This window comes from Pseudophryne corroboree, chromosome 6 (assembly GCF_028390025.1).
Source record: "Pseudophryne corroboree isolate aPseCor3 chromosome 6, aPseCor3.hap2, whole genome shotgun sequence".
Taxonomy (NCBI): Eukaryota; Metazoa; Chordata; class Amphibia; order Anura; family Myobatrachidae; genus Pseudophryne; species Pseudophryne corroboree.
In genome coordinates, this window is record NC_086449.1 from 441,835,338 (window position 1) to 441,861,796 (window position 26,459).

The 26,459-nt window shown below is 39.9% G+C and overlaps 1 protein-coding gene across 4 annotated transcripts in view; it reads right to left on the reverse strand.

Moving 5' to 3' along the window:
* Positions 1-26,459, reverse strand: part of CELSR1 (cadherin EGF LAG seven-pass G-type receptor 1) — a 318,308-nt gene that overhangs the window by 12,670 nt on the left and 279,179 nt on the right. For 3 of the 4 annotated variants that reach the window (XM_063927112.1, XM_063927111.1, XM_063927109.1), the window contains exons 17-29: positions 24,288-24,382; positions 23,143-23,352; positions 19,362-19,545; positions 17,244-17,387; positions 11,699-11,891; positions 9,857-10,024; positions 9,564-9,690; positions 7,674-7,874; positions 6,300-6,474; positions 5,334-5,446; positions 4,269-4,348; positions 3,717-3,843; positions 1,841-1,963 (exon numbers count right to left, since the gene is read on the reverse strand). In XM_063927112.1, coding sequence (XP_063783182.1) covers positions 1,841-1,963; positions 3,717-3,843; positions 4,269-4,348; positions 5,334-5,446; positions 6,300-6,474; positions 7,674-7,874; positions 9,564-9,690; positions 9,857-10,024; positions 11,699-11,891; positions 17,244-17,387; positions 19,362-19,545; positions 23,143-23,352; positions 24,288-24,382 — 1,940 coding nt within the window. The remainder of the gene's footprint in view (positions 1-1,840; positions 1,964-3,716; positions 3,844-4,268; positions 4,349-5,333; positions 5,447-6,299; positions 6,475-7,673; positions 7,875-9,563; positions 9,691-9,856; positions 10,025-11,698; positions 11,892-17,243; positions 17,388-19,361; positions 19,546-23,142; positions 23,353-24,287; positions 24,383-26,459) is intronic. The other variant, XM_063927110.1, reaches the window with a different exon arrangement.

The following is a 26,459-nucleotide window of genomic DNA, read 5'->3' on the forward strand; positions in this document are numbered from 1 at the left end:
CCCTTGTAACCCCTTTGTGGGAGGGAGTTTGAAAAATCCCTTCTTAGTGGGTGCCTGTGTCACAAAAGCAAGCTACTGTCCAAATGTCAAGTTCCTAGTCCTTATAATTCGGGAGATTTTGTGATGAGTCAGTGGTATTTGCCTTTTATATAGATAGATAACAGGTTATGGCAATACTGTAAGAAGAAATGAGTACAGATATGTTCAAATCTATACAGTAAAAACAAAAAAAAATTATGGATTATCACTTATTATACCTGGGTGAAAAATCCCTGATATGCAGCCTTCATTTGCTGTACATTTATGACATGTTGACTCTTTATGTTGGTTGTATTCTAAGTAATCCTATGAAAAAATACCTTATCACTGCTATAAGCGACATACTGTAAATCCACAACTAACTTATGGTGGCATTTGTATGATTGAGCTTTACAAAGAAGAAAATACATTTATATCCTAAAACATGTGAGCATTCTCATTACAAACACCAATAAATGCCTATGATATTTGAGAAAGAGCAAAAATGTAAATGCCTGAAATAAAATTGCAGATAAGAAAAAGCAAACATATGTTACTGCTTAGTCAAACAACTAATCTTAATTTCTGATGTACAATATCAAGCAAGAAGCAAATTAATTAATTGCTGTAAAACATACACAAAATAATTTTGAAAGTAAGTTTTACAAATAATTAAGGACATTGAGATTAACGTCCCTGCCTTCTAGTTGGTATGTTGGTTACTAGCTTTCTGAAAATATAAGACTAATATAACATATATAGGGGTGTATTGAGGGTGGCTCCGGTGAAGCGCGAGGGCGTGCTACCACCTGCCACCCCCTTCCCCCTCTGCCTGCTATACCGCGGGCCGCTGTACAGGCAGCCGCAGAGCAGGAGAAGCAGAGGGGTGCACACTGACTCGGAGACACAGGGCTAGCCAGAGGCGACAGCAGCAGACACTGACAGCCAGCACATGCCAGTGCTCTGCGCCCTCTTAATATGTCTCACTGTATGCTTGTACTGTAGTTGTGCAGCAGGGTTACTTCTGTCCTGCTACACCACTCTCTGCCCCCGCTGGTGCAGCACCTCTCTTTGCCCCAGCAGCTACAGCACCTCTCTCTGCCCAGCTGCTGCAGCACCTCTCTCTGATCTGGCTGTTGTAGCACCCCTCTCTTCATTAGAAGCTGTAGAGTAACATGTAAAAGCGTCTCTACTGTTTTCTGTAATGTGTATAAGGGGCTCTACTGTGTGGCGTAATGTGTGTAAGGGGCTTTACTGTGTGGCGTAATATGTGTGAGGGGTACTACTGTGGCGTAATGTGAATAATGGACAATACTGTGCGGTATAATCTGAATTGGTACTATGCTATGGCCATGCATCTTACCCATGAAGCCACGCTACAATATTTTGTTGTGCGCCTTCGGCGCGCACTGTCCCTGTTTTATTCTTGGGGCGCCCAAAAGAAACTTTTGCCCTGAGCGCCACAAGGTCTAGAATCGGCCCGGTCACCAATTTAGGATTTTTAATATTTTTTCTTTACAAATGTAACATGCACCCAATTCAGCACAAGGGAGGGGGCGCCGAAACATACCCTTGCTCCGGGCACCATGGCACCTAGCTACACCCCTGCATATGTATAATATATATATATATATATATATATATATATATATAATAATTAAATGTAATGTTTATTGTAACATATTCTAAGCTGTCACATAAATATATTTTTGTTTTAAACAGCTAATAACTCATGAAGTGTGTGTACTGTATATACTTTGTGTCATCCAGAGAGGGCAGTAGAGACAATGTAATATCATTTGTCATGGTGGATCTAACTTACTGTTAGTAATGCGGCTCTTGTTGTAGTATCATCTGCCAGGGATTTCTTTCCAGTGAATGTATTCTTTAACTGCTTTCTTACTTCCTTGTTAAAGATGCAATGGAAAAAGAAAATGAAGAGCCCCTGCAGTAAATAAAATGTAAAAAGAAGAAAAAAGTTTCGGGTCAGGTGTCAGAAAATATACACACAGCCTCATTTACAAGGAACACTCTGTGTGCACCAGAAACCGCTGTGTGCAACACAGCATAAACAAAAGGAGCAGAGACTCTGAAGTGGTATGCTGTGTGACAGTGAATCACTATACTATCCAACCTCCTACCCCTTAATGACTGATTAAGTAAGGCTTTAGTTGCTCAGTTTAGCCTCATTTAAGGTTAAATTTAATACAACAGTGCCACTTCTGTGTGTGTGAAGGTTTAAGTACTCTAGTGGAGTGGAAATAGCCACAACTGACTGCGCCTCGGCTGTATTACAATCGTAAATTACCTCCTCAATGTAAAGAAAAACAAAGATGAAAATATAAAGCAGACTGGCTTTCTGGTCTCTGATGTAATACGTCTCCACTTTTACCAGTAACTTGGCAACAAAAGTTACACAATGCTGACATGGAAACAATTTATCAATTGCCAAAATGTATGTGTAAAACAGATTTCACCACTGAATGTCTTATTGTATGCAACAGGCAAAACACTGATGTACTGAATGTTCACCAGCAAATTACGGGAGCAGTTTATTAAGTTGATACCACAGTTACTACCCTTCTGCCCAGGCTGTATACAGAAATGTGCTAAAAGTGATATAAGAATTCCAAAGCAGAAATGTATTTGTTCAAGCTGACACACAAAATACACTGACAGCCTGCAAGCAAAAAAAGAGTACATAATATAAAACATACAGGCTCGGTGAATACCCAAGCCAGCATCATGGCAGCTTACTCTTTAAGATAACTGAATTGAAAGATTAATTGGGAAGTTCAATTCAGCAAAAAGGAAATGCATGCTATCACATACACCAGGATAGCAGAGTCATACACTGGAGAAGCCAAGGACAGTGATTACTAGGACTTTTGTCTGAGAAGCACAGAAAACATAATCTGGCCATATGGGTGTCACAGGGGAAATAACCATATTGAATGCTGCCTGCGGCTGCTCTGGAGAGGTTCAGCTGATGTCTGGCACCCACAATAATTGTTCTCAGTGAGGAGAGAAGAGAGATGCTACCACCGCACAGATGGGAAGTATGGTGGGACAGGTCTGTACAGTAAGCACTATGGTTGATGCTTTAAAGTGCTAAAATCACATTTTTGTAAATGAAGAAGAATGGGATGAATGCTAATAAGAGAAAGGACATCTACATTGATTATCACATTGTGGGTCACTTTATATATATATATAGTACAACTATATATGTAATAATTAGCATCACAACTGTACGGCTCATATTTTGCAGTGAACAACAATTACAAATAAATACAGTGACACACACATAAATGCAAGTGGACACAGAATGTGCAGACAACACAGGACACACAAAACAGAGAGCAGTTTATGAAAGTAAAAGGGAGCTTAACGCTGGGTAGGAAAACAGTGCGTCTGCTATATAATGTGGTGGCTCTTAGATCAGTGGTGGAGTAGGCTGGGTGTCCTATATGAACTGTCTCTATAGGTAAATATGAAGCAGAGTATCTAGAATCAAAGACCACAGTATATAAGGAGGGGGCCCAGACTGCACACCCTAACTACATGTAATGAGAGACCAAGGTGTAAGGAAAAGCAGAAACTATTTCTAAGGATATTTTTCATCATAGCAGAATGTTTGTCAACATGGTCATCAGGGTTATTTTCCTGTCCTGAGAAAAGAATATAAGGCAGGTTACCTGCATACAGCTGAAGATGGCAAAGAGGTAGTGAAACGTCATCACATCACTGTTGACGGCCATGAGTCCCAGTAGCCACGTGACACTGATCAGGAGCAGCATGAGGAAGGCTGTTCTCAGAGTTGAGCTAGAAGAATAGTGAGGGCCTACATCAGCATGTACTTACTGCAGTAAGACTGTACAACAGCCAGATACATAATGGATAGCTTTCACTGCCTAGTGTAACAAGTAGGCCGGAAAGTAGGGGTTTCCCCCATTATACTTGCTTAGTATACGAAGCATTACATGGAAAAAAAGAACATCCCTGAGTTAAACATGTTCCAAGTCTGGCATTTACTTATTATTTTATTTTATTATACAATTCCCTTACCGAAGTGAAAGACCAAACTTAGGTTGTCTGATCTATCTGCTAAACAAAGCAACATACTCCCGGGCAAGCAAAGTAATAAGTGCCCCATCCCACTGCCCGTTCTCTCTCAGTTATGAGCCCTGCAGGTAAGGGTTGTGCAGCCAAACATATAAAGTCCCTTTAGAATTAGCACAATAACTTACATCACCCCCGTTTTCTCAAATACACGTTGCCTCCGTCCACATGTCGTCTTTACAGCCAATACAAAAATGACTGTGTTTATCTGTATAAAACAAACAAAACTTCTCAATTAATAAAGGGTTATTTATTACTGGCTACTGCACAATTTTCACAGCGATATATATATATATATATATATATATATATATATATATATATAGACTTCACAATGTTATCTTCACAGTTTTATAAAGAAAACAAGATTGTGTATTATTAATGTAAAACAAACAAACATTTAGTTGTCCTGTCCGAGAGTGGTTCAGCTTATTCTTTGCCATTCATGACTGGTGATGTATTAGGATTATCATATCATGTAGTTATTCTCACGGCTAATAACCTTCCCAGCATGGGAACTCCTGCACATAGGAAGACTGAATGATGTGCCCAGCGGCCTCTGTTCATGCTGCACTGTCTTCTCCCTTTCCAGACTATGCCAGGATAAATGAGGCGTTACATAGCAAGCAGGGACAGATTTCCCATCTGCCTGCTGTTCCCAGTACAGTGTGAGCTTAGCCAAAACACTAATAGGAATAGCATTACTATACACATGCTCCTCATTCTGGCTGACAACGAAGGACACAAACACATATCGCCTTATCAGTCTTCAGGTCACATAGATAGCTTGCTTTTCTGTTTTAGAATATTGTGCATAGGACATGGCAGTATGACCAGACAGATTCATAAATATTCATTTTATGAGGTCAATCTAAAAGACCCTGCTTATGTCACTGCTTACATTTCTCCTCTTCTAATTTGTCTCACCCTACATACTTCTAATTATATTAAACAGTCACTGAATGCTCTCTCTATATACTAAATATGCTTTCATGTAAGGATAAAATAAAATATTATAAACTGAGAACTGAATAGATGAACTCAGATACGTCAGCCACAAAGGGAATAATCTGACGCATCTACTTTCATTCATGTGAAATCCAATTTTACAGTCAGTACAATGTAATGACAACACTTTCCTGGCCTAAGGCTCTACAGTGCTCTGTATGGTGACGCAACAAGTTGGCACTTACAGCGACTACGATGACGATGGGCCCAGCAAAACTCCAGATTAATGTGTCATGTACTGAGAGCCAGCAGAAATCCGGGTTTCCATAGCCTTGAGGGTCAAGACCCACAGCCAGCCCTGGACAACAGAGGAATACATTCATTAAAAGCAGACTTGTTTCCACACATCAGTAACAGAGCAGTACCAGGAATAGATATGGAACTCATGTTTATATTAGAACGGTATTCCTAGATCTCCAGCATTGTTTTCTTTAGTGGAAACTATACAATGGAAATTCCCAACATACTCCCCATTCTAAACACCCATGTGTCCAAAATAAAAATTCAAGTGAATTAGGACAATCTATAATAACTGTTGTACCACATTTAACACTACATACTGGACAAGAGTGTAATTGTACCGTACGTAAGCGTTAACACGAGAACCATCTCAAAAGGCCTCTCTAAGCCTCCGATAACATTGCTCTATACATTTCACCTATAGAGAAATAAACATTCCAGTTTTAAATGATATTGACTCTACCCTGGGGCACTGACAGGACACAGAAGAACCACTCAGCGATCATTCAGCAACTAGCAGAATTATGGAAACCACCAGGTAATGTTCCCAGCTACTGAGTCAATATATAAGACACTTACAGAAACAACAGACATTGTACGCACATTTATCCAAGGGTTCACGCACAATGTAATGAAAGGTGGTAGATAGAAGGCAGCAGGCGCTGGCTAATGAATGGTTATGGGGAAAATAATAATACCCATTACTAAACTGACAAATTCATTAAGGGTACATTAGAAGCAAAGCAGACGTGTTTTGGGCACTGCACCATACTCCCAGGGACAACATCCCTGTGCGTCTCAGAGAACAAAGTAGCCTGATCTTAGTCACAGAGGTCACTTTCTATGCAGCTCCTGATAACTTGACCCTTGCAGAGAGAGGACACCGCTCTGCGGTACAGGCGGCAATGTACCTGTAATGATGGCAGGTATTCCATAACCAACCACATAGTAGAAGCGCATGTGACCAGTATCAATGTTCCGCACTTCTGTCAGCATGCGGTAGATGTGAAGACCTTCCACAAACATCCAGGCGAAAGTACTCATGTAAAAGTAATGCAGGAGGATGGCGATCACTGTACACACAAACTAGATCAAGGACAAAAATTCAGTTAACAGACATGTGTACGCAGTCACATAACCATGTATCTCACACAGATAACCGAGCACTGTACTTTAACCACAGACCAGCTAGCTCTACAGCATAACAGACCTCTCATTGTCCAGTCATCTCATTTTAGAGAAAGTTGTTCATAACAAAAGGATTAGCAGGAAGCGAAGACTGAACATGATAAGCCCAAATATTTTCCATCCAAATGACAGTGACAACAAAAGCAGGTCAACACGTCATTTAGAAAGGACTGGCTTCAGTCCAATATTAATATTTGCTTACAGTTCTGTGTAAAAAAACAAAACAAAAAAAATGCTCTTTTTCCACTAACTTTATATCACAGTCCTCAAATAGTGACGTAGGTGCTGGTAGTTTTAGAAAGAAAACATATATGGAGCAAAAATACCATTAATCACCTATTACACACTGCATACTTTGGGGGTTACAACTGCTCCCTGCAACTGTATTGTTTTCCACAAGAAAGGTCATAAATCAGGCTGTGAGCCAGGCAGGCATGAATTATGTTAGCTCTAGCATTCCTGCTTCTTGGGTTTACCAGTGCGTGACGTGTCAGGCAGCAGATCAAGGTACACAAATGATTAATCGGGTACCACAGTGCCAGGTCTGCCTAATGGTACCACTGCCTGATGTGATGAAACACCCTGTTGTGAAATGTACTACAGTAACTCAGGAGTGGGAAGTTTTGGGGTAAGTCACTGCTGTGTTAGCCAACAGCAATAGCCGTGCATTAGGTACAGGGTATGTTTTGCAATGTCAATACGTTAAACACAGGTAGTGCACAGGTCCTGATGGCTTTTATATAAATACTGTATTATACTCTCTGCAGCTTATTTCTGCCTTTCTTCTGGGAAACTCATGTAAATCCAGTAGATTTACAGATACTAGACAGAGCATTTGCTATAAATACAATAACATATTTAATAGTATACAGTATATGCAAATCTTTAACGTAACTTAATCATTGACATAAGGTTGGCAAGAAAATGTCACCATTCACAAATGTCACCATTTACAATTGTCAACTTGGTGAAAATATCAACACTAGAATGTGGACAATGCATCTTAGGTTTAGGCTAAAATATGCAGAAAACTGTATTAGGAATAGCGACTTTTCACACTACACCTGGTATCAAGCACACACTGGATTCTCACTTACTGGATTTTCGGTCTGGTTGATTCCAATGAGGAATACTAGCTCAGAGAAGAAGAGGGCTGCCACTAGGTTTTTGTGGATATTGTGGATGTTGGAACGTAATGTTCTGATAATCATCAGCAAAATGAAAGTGACCAGCAAAGCCACCAGTGACACAGACACAGACGTATATGTGATAATCTTCAGAGGAAGCACCTCGCCATTCTGTAATAGAGACAAGTCACAGGTCACTTCCATTACATACTCTCTGATGACTGATAGCTCGATAAGTAAAGCACAGTCCAGCCCTGAACAGTAAGGGAAACATTGGACAATACACCTAGTTAACCCTCAGGAATATAGCTTTAAAAGACCTTCAGATTTAAAATGATTGGTCAATGCCATAAATATATATTTATATTATTTAAAACAAGGGTTGAGGTCAGAGTTGTAGCATTGAAGATATTAATGAAATGTACCATTGTCCCTTTACATTTGTACACAATTTACATCTGCGTGGTAACAATTTTACATGTGAAAGTGCAGATCCCTTACTTACTTTGACCGTCACAGACTCTAGATTACTGCAAAACAAGTTATGAGCAATAGCAGCATGTTGGCCATACATTCCCAACCTACATGTAAATGACTTATTATTCTAGTTGTATCTGCTGCATCCCAATGCAACATTTATTACCATCACTCCTTCTAGATACATTTTAGAGTCTCCTTTGCAATATTCTACTTAAGAGATTCTGCACTCCATATCCAACTCTACACTTTCTCCAGTGAGAATGTGTATAACTAACACCCCTGAGTGACATTCCGCTGTCCTTTCCTTCATGCCTCCCATTTCATTGAGCTTTACCTACTTTGGGAAAAAGTGCCTTAGAGATGACCTAAGTAACATGCGGAAATATATTCACTGAGTTATGCCAAAGAAACTTTTTACACCAAGGTCCATAAAGAGAGCACAATGTACAGTAATTAGCTGGGGATGGAAGAAACAAGGTGTCCCTATGAGCTTAGGAAGGGATCTTTACTGTAAGAGTGGTTTAAGCTGTGGAATCCCTTAACATGAGGTGGGGATGATAAACCTGGATGTCCTTCTTACAATGAATACTCTCTGTAGCTATAACTAGCAGAGGATGTAATAACGGTGACAGAGCCAAAGGAGTTACTGCACTGCCATTTTATGGGTCAGGAAGGACGTTTAACCCAATGTTTAAATTGTCACCTGTCACACTAAAGCTGGGTACACATTAGATGATCTTTTGAATGATTTGCCCGATTCCACAAATCATTCAAATTGTCCAGTGTGTACGCACTATGTAGATGATGATGATGTGAGCTTCCGCAAGTCGTCCGCTACATCCTCTGCATAAATGGCCAACACGGGATGTCATTAGCGAGGGTCATGATGTCAAATGCAGCATGGCCGACACAGTTGCTCTGTTGCTGATGGACCACTGGGTCCCTTCGTTGTCGATGACAATGTCTAACGTGTAACCAGCTTAAGGCTTTTGTTTTGTATTCCTCTGCATCCATGTAATTAGAATTTATGAATGGTTGAAACTTGAGGGACCCCTACTCACTCTTTAAAACATCTTAATTCTACACCAAGTAAAATTATTATTCCATATTTGCAATACCCTCCACCACTATCTGTTCCTATTTCCACATTTGCACAGTAATTAGCTGGAAAACAGCCCATATAGCATTCACTGAGCACTTGACAAGTCATCATCCTTTTCAATATAGATGTGGCTAATCTATAATATAAAAGCTATTATTCCTGCTTCATTGTCAATATCTTCCTAAGACTGCCAGCTCCAGCCTCTTGCCTTGCTCATGGTACAGTAAGTTTTTATTTTAATTAAGGTATTAACGCAATTTGCCCCTTTTTTCACTTACTTCTCGCTTAGAAATGTCCATTAACACTGCAAAACTGGTCATGTGATTGCACTGACATGTGACATGGCTTTTATTCCGGGAAATCAGGTCACAGCCTTTAGAAGACCACCCTCCTGTGCTTCCAGATCTGAAAAATAATCCGAAACAGGCTTGTGTTGGTACTGTCAGCCCAAAAGGTACCAGTAACTGCTAAATATTTCTACTGTAATGTACTAGATATACTGGCTGTGACTTACAGCATCTTCTGCTGCTTGTCTACAAGTGATACACACAAATACAGAATAGACTCTTACATGATGGAATGGTTCCAGAATACACACACAGGTTTGGTTCTCTCCTCTGTTTCTAACATAGTATACTCCAGTATTATTGGCTTGTCCAGTTGGGATGGTAGTGGCTCACCTTCATTATGTACGGTTGCACTTAAAATAGGTGTGTTAATGATCGGACGATTGGGAACTCTGTAAGGAAAAGAATAGTGAAGTTCTGCATTATAAAAACTGTTTCCAAGAACGTTTTTGCAGCTCAACGTTATTGTCATTTACTACAAAATGAAAGATACATCTAATACACGACTTGCAAAACAAATATGGTTATCAACTTTCTAGAATGATAATAAAAACCAAGTTGTGTTCCTGATAACTAGGTGTGCTCTGGCAGTGTTCTGTTGTACATTTTCTCATGAGACATTTGCTGTTATTCTTCCTGTATCACCACTACACAACTCCCTTATCAGTAGTTATCCGTGCTTAATCTATGTATTCCCTGGAGTTTAACAGATTCCTCTAGTATCTTGTTCTACAGAACACTATATAAGTATCATTAAGCAATTTGTCTAAATACTTCTGCATGTTGGTTGCAGTACTGCATGGAACAAATACAGATGTGCCCTTTTTCACTGCTGCTACAGATACGCCAAACAGCCCATCTTGGCTCGCCAAGTCCCATGCTAATCAGCCATGCAGAGTAGCTTTTTTATTCAAAAATGTGCTTCTTATTAATATAATTAAAATGCATAGAAGCCACAAAACTATATTGCTAGTGTGGACTGATCAATGGGGGGGGGGGGGGGGGGGGGGGGTTTACATTTGTACAACTGTGTGCGGCTGAGTATGAATATGGGTGCTGAAATGCAGCTGTCGTGGATTTTTTTTTCCATGCAACATTTGTGACTCTGTGTATTAAACCAATTCCTGCGTGGTTATAGTTGCAGCCTAGCGTATCTAGTACACTATGAGCTGCTTTTTGCTGCGTCTGAGTGTAAGGTGCCAATTGGGGGAACTCTGCCCTAGCACATATATAGAAATAAATATAGGTAAAGTCTGAAAACTACCTTGGGCACCAGAAGATTTCTTATGCTCACATCAAAATTCTATAAATGTACTAAACCATCACACAGACTAATTGTTCCACTGGAATGTTTCTCGTGTTGTGCAAAGGGGGTTGGGGGACGACTAATGTGATCTTTGCCTGGTTAGACTAGTGCCATAAAGCAGCATTGTATGAAAGAGGGATAATATTTCCAGAATGTATTCACTCACACAGAGCAGCAACACACCAATGTGCCTGATTCTGAGTGGCATCTAACTCCATATTCACCAGCATTGAGGCTGAGGCTGTTCTGCTAATGTAATGCTAAAACGTCTTAAAGCATACGCATCGTGCCTCCACAAGCACAGCAGCTATCATTAGTATCTTTTTTTTCACCTACCCCAACATGGGTACCAGAGATCGCGCCTCTGACCACTGACTACGTGCCCATGACACTCCCACAAAACCTTTCCCTTCCATCTGTATGCCCAGATAACACCCTGTGTCATCAATGACCACAACAACAGCTGATATAGTACACAGTTTCATTTATACCAGTGGTTCTCAACCTCAACTCAAGATTTCGCAGCAGGTGATGTTTTGAGGATTTCAGTCTGGGGAAGGAGGTGGGATAATTACTGACCCAGCAACATAGATTATCTCACCTGTACATGATTAAAGACATCCAGAAAACATGACCTGTTGGGGGTACTTAAGGGCTGGAGTTGAGAACTACTGATTTATACTATATGAAGATGATTTAAACTATATGAAGAGTGTATTCTTATATAACAGAGCAGACAAGGTGAATTTGCCAAGCGTACCTTAAGCTCCTGCGGTCAGGATCATAATTCTCTGGTAATAGCTGACCCAGCGAGTGGTACACTATCACCATGGCAACTGCATACTGGTCTGATGGATCAGGTTGCCTCTTTTTTCGTTTGGACAGACGAGTGTCATATTCGTCCTCACTGATGGGATGTTTCTGGTTGAAAGGCTTTATCGTAGGTAGAGCTGCTTAACGAAAATAATAATTATATGGTATCATTGTGGTTTGTACTGGCTTTATACAAATCATTGTGTTAATTAAGCAAGATATAAAACTTTTACATTGAATTGTATAGAGAATGCAAAATGTTATGATTAATAAATATTGAGGAAGTCTTACACAGCTGAGTTCAGATAATAAAAGCTAGTTAAAACAATCAAGGTTTGCAAATAAATTTTTAAGCAACTTATAAAACTATCCACTCCCGGCATTGTAAAATAAACCTTATATATAATGTCATTATTTGCAAAAACAAGCACTTTGCTCAGGCTGAGTCACATCCCAATTGTGAGCTTATCAATATAAGCCCTGCTATTTACTAGCTTCAAGCTAACAGAGAACTATATCATCAGAACTGATGCATAGGGAAATGTGCTGTAACCCCTAGCAACCAAATTGTAAATGTCAATATTGTAGTAAAGTTTATAAACTGAAAGTAAACATTTGATGTATTGCTTGAGGACACCTTATCTGCTTTTCTTCTGTGTACCAGTTTCCACTTGTATTTTCTAATATTTGTTCTATCTAGGTTCAAGTGAAAATAATGTGTTGCCCTTATTATAAGATACAATAGAACAGCTACTGCATTTCATTATTGAAATGTACGATTATATATTGGGAAGGTAGAGCCCCAGCATTTGTAGCGGGATACGGTCGTTAGGTCGACAGTCATTAGGTCGACCACTGAAGGTCGACATGCATTAGGTCAACATGGGCAATAGGTTGACAGTCATTGGGTTGACAGGTCAAAAGATCGACGTGAGTTTTTAACTTTTTTTTATTTTGTGGACTTTTTCATACTTGACGATCCACGTTGACTACAGTTGGGAACGGTAACCTGTGCAGAGCGCAGTGGTAGCGGAGCGAGGCACCTTGCCAGAAGCGAGCCATGTAAGGGTACACGGTGCACTAATTGTGGTTCCTCCGTCACTTTACGAAGAAAACGCCACCAAAAAAAGTCCAAAAACCCATGTCGACCTTTTGGCCTGTCGACCTAGTACATGTCGACCTAGTACATGTCAACCTTCCATGGTCGACCCAATGACTGTCGACCTAAGTTGAGTCGACCCAACGACCCATACCCTTTGTAGCATGGATTTTTAATCCAAAATTTGGAGTGCCAAGCCTAAAATAGGCTAAATAAGAGTAATTATTCTTGGCTTCTCTGTACTGCCTCTGGAATTGCCATCCTCAGTAAGATATTTACATTAAAGGCTACTAAGGCATAAATTACTATCATGGCTGCAGCTATAGTGGGTAAAGGGGGTGAGTTTGCTATGGGGCTCAGAGGCTTAGGAGGCCCAGCTCACCTGCACCCAACTCATATAATTGTCTACCAATAGGAACTGGGCCACTACAGTGTGGCATAATCTATACTGGGGTATTGTGTAGCATAATATGGACTGGGGTTACAATGTGAACTAAGGCACTACTATGGGGCATAAAATTAACTAGGGCACTACTATGGTTTATAAAATGTATAACTGCTGCATGTATAACTGTCTCTCTAACAGCACTGAGGTCGTGGCCCAATCAAAATGTTGCTATGGGGTCCACAAAGTTCTGGGGATATCCGGATGATAGATCCACAGTGTATCGGTCGACACCATATGGTCCACAGGTATAAAAGATTGACAGATGAAAGGTCAACAATTCTTAAGGTCAACAGGTACAAAAGGTCTACACAAGTTTTTTTTGTTTTTTCACACGTTTTCCAAACATATACTTGATTTACTATCCATGTGGACATCTGTTGTGAATAGTAACCTGTGGCGAGCAAATCAGAGCAAGCCACCTTGCCTGAAGTGTGGCGAGCGAAGAGAGTCAGGGAGGGTAGCGAGGGTACATGTCTGTACCGATTTTGGTAACATAACATGGAATATACAAGAGTTTGCCTAAAAAACTTGCGTTGAACATTTTTGTGTCGACCTTTGTTACTATCGACCATACAGTATGTTGTTGACCTATTGACTGTCTGCCTAGACACTGTAGATCTATTATACCACACCTGTTCTGGCTTTGCCCTTGATTACTATGTTTTCATTTCTGGTTCTCTAAACATTCTGGAAAATAAGTTTGTATACAACAAACCCATAACCACGCATGTATTAGCTATCATTGTTCTACAGAGCACTCTGCTTTATTATTATATGATGATTTTGCTGCCAACATAAAATCAGAGGACAAATGTCATAAGGTTCACACACTTTAAATGTTCTTTTAATTTCTTTTATCATATGAGCTGCTGATGTCTTTCATGCACCCATCCATATTCACACAATTTCCCTACACAGATTAAGCCAAATTAATTTTCCTTCTCCATAACAATTATTTTAGTGTCATTGACTGTGTGCTGTTGACAGAAGAGATAGCCCAGAACATTATATTTTACACTTGTAAAGTTATTATCGTGATTGTGGTTAGTATGAAGCTTCATATACTGTCATTGTTTCTTATTATCAAATACCATCCTACGCATTCCTGTAACTGTCCTGCCTTCACTTGATATACTAGAACTACTCATTTTATTATGGGAGACATCACTGTGACCAGGGATTATGAAGATCTCCAACTGCAAGACTAGAATGCTTGGCACAACGAGTCTGCAGTTCTGCTCCATCAGTACCACACAGCCATAACGCAGAACACACGTCTTGTGCAATGTCATCTTATATGACAAGATCATGTGATTGCAGCACACACAACGTAAAATAATGTAATGAACATTTCAGAAATGTGGTCATTCAGGTTTCACCATTTTAATCTCCTGTAGCTTGAAAACTATTGAATTGCTATAAGATTTAATAAATGGGTAAAATATAACCATCGCAAAAAAATCTCTACCATTATAGGTAGACCAGGATTGTGGGACCCCTGCAATGAAACCCTGCACAGGTCTCTTCAGCATATGTTACTCTTGGGCAGGTGGGGAGGGGATTGCGCTTAAACCACCCCCCTAGAGGCTGAAACCCCCTGTGGCTCTCTCCACAAGCCAGGAAACCTTAAAAACCTGTCAAGAATGAAGCCACTGAATTGCAAATTTGCAGATTCAGAGAGACAGGATAATGGAGTTAGGTCCTAAAGATTACTGGGACAATTAAAGACTTAAGAAATATGTATCTACTGTATTCTATTTATTAAAGTGATAAATGAGCATTTTAGGGAGTCCTTTAATTAATTAAAACTATTCAGTTAAAGCTTATTTCAAAATGAAACTTACATATATTTTTATTCATTCATTTTTTTTATTTTTTTTACAGGTTTTGTAAAATAGACTGGAATCATAATCAGAATTATTTTAATTATTACAGCCATCACTTTTCTACAGTGTGGGACTGAGACACAAGACACGCTAGTTTATTACACCCTCATCCTCATTTTGAAACTGACAAATGAAGTTGTCCATCTGTGCTGATAAATACTAGGTCTATAGTTACCTACAGTAAATTTATAGCACACTGTGGCTTATTTTTGCAATGAGCCTAAAAATTGTTTTGTGTTTTTAATTGTTTTAGTTTTTATCTTCATAGAAACTGATATTTAACCTAGATCAGGGGTTCTCAAACTATTTTGCTCTGGGACACGGCCTGAAAATGTAAATTATTACATAACACCAGCAAGTTGCCAAAGAATGGCCACCAAACATGCGTGGTCAGCAGACCGGACATGCAGAGTAGCACTGTGGAGGCTAATGCGATCTCTTCATTTCTTACACATCGCATGGACAAGCTCCTCTAAGAGCCCCCGTCTCTGCATGTGTTTTTTAATACATTCATACAAATGTAAAGCTTATACCCGTTGTGAAGTCTTTGGCCGTAAAGGGGGGAGGCCGGGGAAGGGGATGGGAGGCAGTGGAAGGCAGATGGTGTCAGGGAGAGCCGTGGGGAGGCAGAGGGTGGCAGTGAAGTCAGTGGGTGTTAAATGAATGTGTGTTGGCTGTTCCTCCTCCAAATCCCAGACTGTGTGTTCCCCTGTTCCCCTATCCACAGACACATCCCATGGGGTCTGTGCACAGTACTCCCTTCCTTCCCACTCATACTCCCCTGCTGCAGTCGGAAGTATGGAGGAGCATGCTCCCGACTGCAGCCCTGTCCTTATCGCCGCTGCTGTCTGTAAGATAGCAGGCCGATGTGAGGGGCAATGTAAGATACACTGAATGTATCAACACCTGCAGCTGTCAATTTTAGTAGCTGCAGGTGTCTTTGGGGGACATTTACTAAGCAGTGATAAGAGCGGAGAAGTGAGCCAGTGGAGAAGTGGCCCCATCAAGCAATCAGCAGCTCTGTATCATTTTATAGTATGCAAATTATATCTGTTACTTCAGTGCTGATTGGTTGCCATGGGCAACTTCTCCACTGGCCCACTTCTCTGCTCTTATCACTGCTTAGTAAATGTCCCCCTTTGTCCCATACACAGCCACTCTTACCTGGCTGCGACTGCCGCCTCCGGACTGCGCACTGGAGATCTCTTGATAGTAGCGAGATCTCGTGCATGCGCACTGGAGCCGGACGGGAGAGGAGACACCTAGCATCAGCACTAGGCTGATGCACTGTTGGGGGCTGACAGGGATCGCCGGAAGGGGGAGTGAGTTTTCAATTTACCACTCCGGCAAACAAGATGTTGATGCATCTTGTCGATATTGCTTCCTGCTTTGCTTCGGTATAAAGGGGAAGCAGGAAGAGTATTACCGGCACGATCAATGACTGGTAATACGTTTACCCCTCACTGCCCGCTGCTGGTGTCGGCTGCCGGTGCGTCTGCTTCTATTGCTGGGCGGGCCTGGAGAGGCTGAGTACTGGGGTGGGGGCGAAGCTGCCTGAGGACTCCTCAGATCTTTCAGCCAGTGAGCGGAGGAGTCTGAAATAACAGACAGTTCAAGTAATTTCAGACTCCTCAGATGCTGCTGAGAGATTCAAGGAGTCATCAGCTTGACCCCATACGAGTCGTGACCCCAAGATGAGATAGCAGCAACCCACTTTGGAGTCGTGGCCCACAGTTTGAGAACTGCTGACTTAAATCATATGGCAGCATTTGAAGATACTAATGCAGTGGATGGCAACAATATACAAATCCATGCAAAGGAAAAAATAGTGCTTTTACTATCAAATATTACATTATTTAAACTGATGCATCAGTGTCGCCCAGCGCAGTGCAAGGAAAAGCAACACAGAACACACTTTGATCATATATATTTGTTTTAAATCCAGTAATTACAAAAAAGTAGAGCACTTGTCAAAATATAGATTCCTAGAGACTATATCATATAACATAACTTCGTTTAGCTATTAATTGTGACACACAGAGCAGTATTGTAATATTACCTTTTTTTTCAGGAGGCTTAAACAAAGTGTCAGGGAACAGGACTGACGACTGCAAATCTTTAGGGTAATCTTCATAGATCTCATTAAACTCAGGGACTTTGGCTCCACTGAAATTGGCCTTGTCAAATATGTCTACAGCAATGACTGGTGGAAGGAATATATAGAATTAAACACATAAATGACACTATTACTGCAAACACCATTGCAAAAGTTGTATTAAGTTACAGCCTATCATTTTCCTGACCCGGAAATTCTTATAAGCATTTAAAAAACAAAAAAACATGATTACAATTATTAATATGTTAGGCATTAAAGCTCGAGGCTACCACCTTTTTCCCGGTGCAATAAATGACAGCATTTTTTTTAATCCGGCCAAAAAAGTAGCCAGTTCCTTTCAATCCTAAACCTGTGACACGTGTTCCCAGACAGAATGTTCAGTACAAACACTTCATAACATAATGTATAGCTAAAGAATAAACATTATACAAAACAATCAGCAGGGGGACTTTTCAAACACATAAAATAAATACATTAGAAACACTGTGATTTTATAAAATCAGAGTATTATATTTACATTTCCTCCACAAACTTCAAAAAAACGCAACACACACCTCAGAGGCACACATGACTAGTGCGTGAGCATGGCGTTGTACTGACAAACACTCCCCTTTATTCACACTACTGTAAGCTCTTAAGATCTTTATGAATTACTACAGGAGAGTAATAGACATTTGCTACAAATTACACAATTGTAAGAATGATCCTTAAACCCCATCAAGTGATAAATGAACAACATTTTATTCCATCCCCCCTCTATATGCTAGTGGTATATTAAATGCATTCTGGGGCTGTATGGATTGGGGGTATATGATCCCACTAGGTACCTGTCCTTTTCTCTTGCACCTGCTGGGGAAAAGTCATCCCTGAGGTACCCTTTAGGAGGTGAAGGTGCTGACAGCAAAGCTTGAGAGCTGTCACTGAATCTCACATGGAGGGATATAGACTGTCCTGGAGGACTACCTTTTAGTCTGTGTGCGCATAGAACTGCATACATTTTATCTATTGTATCCTAATCAGGTCTAAAAGTGTCCTGTAACCTGTGCCAATATACCTTGTACACTGCAACTTATGTAAGCGGCAACCCTTATACCTCCTGTTCTCATTCATTGATCTTACATCTCCGTACTTTGGTCACAGCAACCACAGTGACAAACCAAGGCCGAAAACAGAGTGTTTGTCACCCGGGGCAAGGCAGGAATGTAAATCTAAATGGCCACTATGTAAAGCAGGTGGTTGAGGACGTGACCTTTCTACTATTGGGGTACTGGTGTTCGCTGTAAACCCATGAATCAGAGGAACAGAGAGAGTCCCAGGTCCTACCCAGACAATTACAATATTACAGCTTGTTCTATATATTCACTGTCCTATAAAATGACAATATAATAATTTAAATCTATTAAAGTACGAAGGTTATTTATATGATTATTATAACCAAACCCACCCCTGCGGGGATCGCTATTCGGCCTATACAGGAAGACCACTGGCTAGCATGGGAGGGAAACCCAGCCTACAGCTCCACCAAGCATCAGCCCTCATTTCACTTTTCTTATCTCTATTTCACTATTTTCTTTCCCTATTCCTTGGCTTTTGTATGCTTTTAACGTTTCTGTTGTTCTTTTATTTTTCTATAAAAATGGATACTTTACAGTTACAGAAGTGACTGAATGGCTCCTTACAAGTTGGCGTGTGCTTACAGGGGACGTTACACTGTTTACACTTTAGCATTAGTTATAAATCACAGCACTATATACAAATGTATTAACTCATTTATTCTTCTTCTCTATAACTTAAATAATATATAGTCCAAGATGTTCCTCTTTACCTTATTCCTCCTCTCCTCATTGCCTTTCTTAACATCTATATCACTTATTTAATGAGCTAACATAATTTGGAAACTCTTGCTCCAACATTACAACACACACCCTCTATCTGCATTTATCACTAATTGTAACCTTATACAGTAAGTAGTACATTCCATAAGCCCTACTAATAATGTCTGCATTGACTGCATACTCTATGTTATGTAATAGAGTAATACAACTCAAAGGTAAAACTCACTAATATTTTTAGTGACGATGACAAAAGGCTTCATATAAGTCTTTTTCAAGTTCCTTGCTACGTTGTTGGCATACTCTTCATAATGCTTCAGCAGATGTGCAGTGCCTCCTTCTGTCCTCTGGATCTGATCCCAATGGTCTTTGTTGCTGCGGTCCAATATCGCACTGCCTGCATGGATGACGTTCTGCAGAAATGAAAAACAAAAGGATTTGTACTTTAACTGTTTAATACATACACTTAAATACAACACAAAAATTTAAAATAATGACAAATCAAAAACAATTCCAGAGTCCAATGGACGTTGGCCCCTGGTTTGTAAATACACGTGGCAGATTTTGGTAACAATGACCTATACGGCTCTCTCTGAGTGGTATTGCCTCTCACATAATGTACTTCTTGGTTGCAAATTGCATTACTTACCAGTAATCCTTTAAAGCAGCTTTTCACTGGAGAGTCTTAGCCAAGTTCAGAGATTACGGTAATTATTAAACTAGAAACCCAACACTGTTTGGCTTCAAATCTCAATACTGTTAAGAAATTAGGACTCTAGCTTCCAAATCTTTGAAAAGAGTGAAAGAGGCTTACAGCCCCAGGCAGCTGACATATTAACCTGTCTTTACGGAACGCTGATGATCTTTAGATATCGTCATTCATCAAGCTGCATTCTGACTGGCATATATCACTATTTATTGTTCAAAAAGAGCTCAATTACCAAAACTCCCATAAATCCTTGGTATGTTTTGTGCAGCTGCGATCCTTGCAAAACGTGATCTAATGGTAATGGTTTTACTAGGTGCACTATTATCAAATCCAAAGTACTGAATACCTCTACAGTGTGCTGCTTTCACAGGACTGAAGAGTATAGACATTGACCAGTGGAGAAGTTGCCAATAGCAACCACTCAGCTCAGCATATCATAATATTTGATAAATGCTACTTCAAAGCTGACTGGCTGCTATGGGCAACTTCTCCAATGATCCTCTTCTCCTCTCTTTTCACTGCTTGATACATGAAACATTAATTTTACTTTTCAATTTGTCCCTCTTTTGGGTATATTGCAATAGTTCCCAAACTGGGTGCCATGGCCCCCTGGGGTCTGTGGAGAACTTACATGGGTGCCATAGATTGGTGGTCCAGGACTAAATCAAATTATTCATAGGCCATGTGATAGCAAACCAGAGACGGCAGCTGCCAATCACAAAACACGTGGACCAACAGAATTTCAACCCTGTCCACCAATACATAACTGAACATAAGGATGACATGTGAGCACAATTTACTTAATTTAATAAGGTTTGCAGAATGATTCAAAAAGAAACTTTTGAGCTAGGCGTGCCATGACATTTTTTGGGATAATCTAGGGCGCAGTGATTCACAAAAGTTTGGGAACCAGTGGTCTATTGTATGAATACTTTGTCAACAATATCTGTACTGCTCTGAAATTTATAATAGCAATCGCATGGTTTATCGCTACATGTCTAGTTAACACTAGTTTGTTTTAATTGTCCTTATAATGTAGTTTTATGTAAATTGTATAAACTGTAAGGAGTATATTTACTAAACATCGATTTTCATCTATTGAAAATCAATGGAAATCAAGCTAAATCAGTGTTGTTTTCCAGGGGCTAAAACACACATGTACTACTAAAAAAGAAAATCTGGTGTACCCCTGTTTACATTACCCCATGGTTTATTGCCGGTTCACCCCTCTGTGTAAAAGGGTCAGGGTTGGACCTGTGTAATGGGGCAGTGTACACTGGTAACCCGGGTCCTGTTTACACTGTATGCAGAGCTGTCTCTTCGGCACTCAGAGATGATGATATCTCCAAGCGCTGTCAGAGGAAAGCCACAGCACACACCTGGGTCCAGTTGCGGTGTTAACGGGTTTCAAGCTGCTGTGACACAGCAAGAAACCAGTGTTCAGTGACCCACGCTAGACCCTTGTGTGCAGTGTATAAGGGGTAAATGGGTGTTGAAGCCCCTGATGCACATTATTTCAGATCAATTTTCATCGATTTTAAATTGATGGAAATCTATGAAAAGGGACCTTTAGTAAATATACCCCTAAGTTTGCTCATGTGTTTGTACAGGAAGGTTGATTCACAAAATAGAAAATAAGTCTTTTAATACCACATCTCTGTTGCCTCTTAATATGCTCTGCCTCCCCTGCCTGCACATGCTTGGTTCTTGTTGCGTTTATTCTATTTTTTATTAGATTGTATGTATTTCAAAGGGTCACAGGCTGCTTTACCACCAGCAAAAAATTTAAACTTTGTCATGCTTCACAAGGGGTTAAAGAATTAAGCGGCCGATAAAAGTTGTACATTATATTTACATATCTTCAATTCTATAAGTGTATGGGAACTTTCACATATTTTGTTAACCCACATGACGCTCCAATGCATAAAACAACAACAACAGGTGTTTGACTACAGCCACCTATTATAACACTTGTACACTTTGGATTACCTTAGAGCCTAGAGCTTTCTCAGGACAGACCTACAGTATTCTTTTAACATTTTGAATGAATGTCAGCAAAACTCAAGTTTATGCAAAAAATCATCCAAAAGTTATTTACTGCACATGCAGGTTCCACTTTACATCACAAACTACTGCTGACCTGTTGACACATGCCCACACATCACATTGACAATCACAGTAAATTATCATTCATTTTATTTAGGAATGTGTTATAAATACTAATAACCAATTTCTATGGGGGCGTCTTATCAGCAGCAGTACTTTACCGCTGCTAATAGGATCGATGGGGGCTATCCTATTAGCCCCACTGCCAGAGCCGCAATTACACAAAGGATCGGGGACCCATGTGTTATCGAACAATCGTGGATCAGTTTTCACCCGCTGAAGACGGCCTCTAATTGGATACCACGATAATGACCATCAGTCATTAATTGCAATATCCCGCTTTTTTATTGTCCGAAAACGGATCAGGGCTAATTGGATACCACCCTAAGTCTTCTACTAGAAATCGTAATCTCTCTCTCTGTACTGATGTGGATCTGGTTCTAGGTATGTACTGTATGAAAGAAGCTCTCTTTTTCTGTAATAAAATCCATAGACTTACATTGGGAGAATCGTATATCCCCTACTTTAGCTTTTTTGTATGAAAACTTATAAACATTAAATTTATTTTCCATAATAAATGACCTAAATGTGTATACAGTATTACAGAAACCTAGCCTTTCTGGACTGACTACCCCAATACTAATGAACCACCAATATGCCTGGCATTCCTTTTTTACAGTTACACTTTTTACACCCCTATAAAATAGTCAGTGGTGATGGCTATCATCAATATTTATAAGGTACCCACAAATTATCCTGTACTGTACAGTAAAGGTGTGTACACACGGTGCCATATGCACTTAAACTTTTCTTCCAAGTTTGACTATATAGTTAAAATCGTAAGGAAAGTTAGTGCATATTGCACAGTGTGTACACAGCTTGCGATGCTGATGCGCAGTGCCGCGGGATCGTCATCGCAAGCAAAATAGACTGCAGGCAAGTCTCGTGTAAAAGATAGTCAAAATTGTCACTTAGCCAAAATCGGTATCGCAAGTACAGTCATCTTTGCTTGCGATACCGACCACAGTCCATGTCACATAGTGAGAATCGGGCACAGCCCGAATCTCATCGTGTGTACGGACCTTGTTCCACAGGCCTTACAATGTAATAAACAAACAAAAGAAAGCTGTTGAGAGGACATAGGATATAGAACACTGCACATCCCCTAAGCAGATCACTGCTGTACACACTGTACCTCATTAAATTCCACATCTCTTGTTGCAGCCAAGTCAAACCCTTGCTGCTGGCTCTCGTACTGCAGTACCCTGACCAGCATCTGGTAGCTGGTTCTGATGTCATTCCCGAAGAATGGCCTTGTGTGGTTGGTGGCGTTCTGCAGAACTCGAGCTATTTCAATGGACTTGACACCATCCAAAGTGGTCTCATTACGGTGAAGTTTTTCATTCTGGGAAACAAATTTACACGTTACATGCAAGTCGCAACCAGTTGCAATTAACTTGTGCTACTTTCATGTTGTTTTGCTAAAAGGTGGGCACAATCAGCCATGTTGTTGATACTAACTGTATAAATACTTTCAGGCATACCACAAAGTGTATTGGTGTTGTGCAATGAAAGAGGCATTAACAGCAGCACGAGACATGCACAGGATTCCTGACATTCATGAACAAAACATGTTTGAAGAGCTGAGTACACAAGCTTCTGACTGTCAGCAGAAGAATAAGAAGCACTTAACAATAATACCCATTATTACACAGTCCCGTAGCTCTGACTGGCCGTTCAAGTTACCAGGGCACTCACCAGCATGCCTCATACCTCACGGAGGCCTCAATAGCATGCATCACACAAGAACTGTGCTACAGACAATCTTCCAATATCTCAAAACCATTACATAAATACACTACTTTAAGAGTGTTTGTTGTTTTTTTTATATATTGATACAATATCTGCATTGCTTATTTTACCAGTGTCCCCCTATATTTTCTACAATTTATTGTATGATAATTCATGGTGTTATGGTAACTTAGTCTGCATTGTAAATAAATATATTTTACTGCAAAGCTAGGTACTCTGTACAGGTAATCAGACTGCTGAAAGCTAAACCTCACTGCCACCGGCTGTCACGGCATGCTGGGAGTGTTGTGTTTCAGTAGCAGCTGGACTGCTTCATGTTGCCTCACCTTGGTCTATTACCAACTGGTATCAGAGGAGAATATGGTCAAATACTGCTGCTCCGGTAACATAGACAATCACCTCAATTTCGTTAGTTGCACTTTGTGGAATCTGATGCATTTTAGCTCAGCATTGTGTGTGTGCATGGAGGAGGGTAATGAGCGATGTTAAAACGGACTTAGTGTTTGGGGAGCTTAGTAATGCTCTTACCAGAGTTTTCAATTCCAAGAAGGTCAGCGTAGTGCAGTTGAAAAGTTCGGGAGGAAGCCAGCCCTTCTCCTCACTGCAGTGTCTGATCGCGTTCCCTATGAAACACAAATGAAGGAGGCAAACATAAGCCATACATGGAAAAATAATACGTTATCCCATCACAGACTAGCTCATTGAGCATTAGTGATCCTAGCTCATGTAAACAAAACATTTGATGTATTGCTAAATGCCCCATACAGTGGACCCTGATCTATCAGATAAATGAGCGGTCTTCAGTGTTTAATGGGGAAAACAGGGGAACGCATTCTTATATGTGGCTGTCCTAAATCTGATACAATTCTAGAATGTGACTGCATGAATTACAACAGCAATATTTGTACCTTTCCAGCATTGTAAACTGGTTTCTGCAGAACTAGTTGCAGCCTGCACTAATTAGGAATTGTACGCCTCATTATTTACATTTCCTGAATTTATAGGACAAAAAAAATGGGAAGCACACCTGAAACTTGTCTTGCTGCCAATGACCACAAAACATCATTGTCTCTCTGATCACAATACATTATTTATGTCTCACCCTCGTTCAATGTACAGAAACCCTGACATTTTACACTGTCATTTATGCACAAAGAAAGAGTATAACAAGGAAGAAAAGAGGAAATGCTAGAGGAATAAGCCACACTGAATCACTAGACATACATCTGCAGATGGTATAATGCACCCCATCCCCCTCCACACACAGATTATAATAACCACATTAGCAATCACTTAGGACTGCTACAACCATATAAAAGCATAAGACCACTTGTAGGGGTACATTTTCCCTATATCATACATAAGTTTAAACATAAGGAAGAAGAAAAGCATACCAAGAAACAGAGATTAGGAATGTGCACACTTCTACATGGACAGATGTTTGTTACTATAATGCCAATGGAAGAAGTCTATTACGGTGTTTTATATATAGGCTAATGATGCAAATATGAAAGGCAAGGTATTTTGTCATAAAAATGCACTGAAGACGCAAAATTCAACTACAGTGTACAAGTTGTACAGAAACAGAATACTCTCTGTTAGGGTCAGCTGGGTAAGACACTGTCTCACAATGATTTACATCACAGTAATTGGATGGGCGTTACCAACACAGAGCTGCTGATATTTATCAAAGATCTGTCAAGTCAATATTTAACCTTAGTGCTTTCTGGATTTGTCAAGTATTCATCTTGCAAGTTTGCCTTACACAGATTGCTTTTAATTTGGATGTCCTGTAAAAGCAATCAGTACAACAGCATATATGCCTTAAACAAGAATAAATATAAGCAGGCATCCTGTAAAATTACAGCAAACATTCCTAAAGACCTGGAAGTCAGATATGGTCCCTACATTTGGATCAATTTTCAGTAACATTTCGAATAATAATAATAAAAATAATAATTCATTATTATTATTATTATTATTATTATTATTATTATTGTTATTAATAATAACTTTATTTTCTTATTTTGTCTAAAGAAACCTTGTTAAACAATTTCAGGGTAATTTTTTTCCAATAAATAGCTGTCACTGGCAGTATAACAAGGATTTACACAATAATCACGTAGCCATTCTTCTGGGGTCTATTTACTAAGCCTTGGATGGAGATAAAGTGGATGGAGATAAAGTACTAGCCAATCCACTCCTAACTGCCATTTTTCAAACACAGCCTGTGGGATGGTATTTAGGAGCCGACTGGCTGGTACTTTATCTCCATCCAAGGATTAGTAAATAGACCTGCCCCTGCTCTGCTAATGAAATGAGCGAGGTACAGTATGACTGTTTAGCCTGCCATGCCTGCTGTGGACTAACCTGGCAGGGTATAACTGTGTGAGCAGTGACTGGAGAACAAGTAGAATTACTAGTTGGAAATAAGGTCATATAACTGCAAGGATTAGAAGAAGATAACCCACCCTGAATGCCACTAACCCCTTCATGAATGGGGGTATTTTATACCTATGGGGCCACCCAAATTTCCCAATTCTGTTATGTGGCACTAAAACAAATAATCATTTTTCATAGTTTACTGTTTGCTGTGCCCAAGTGACTCATACACGATTTCTTTGAGGATACGTATAGCTGTCTTTTGGTAGCTTTATTAATACATTGTTTTTATTATACAGGCAAATCTGTATAATATAT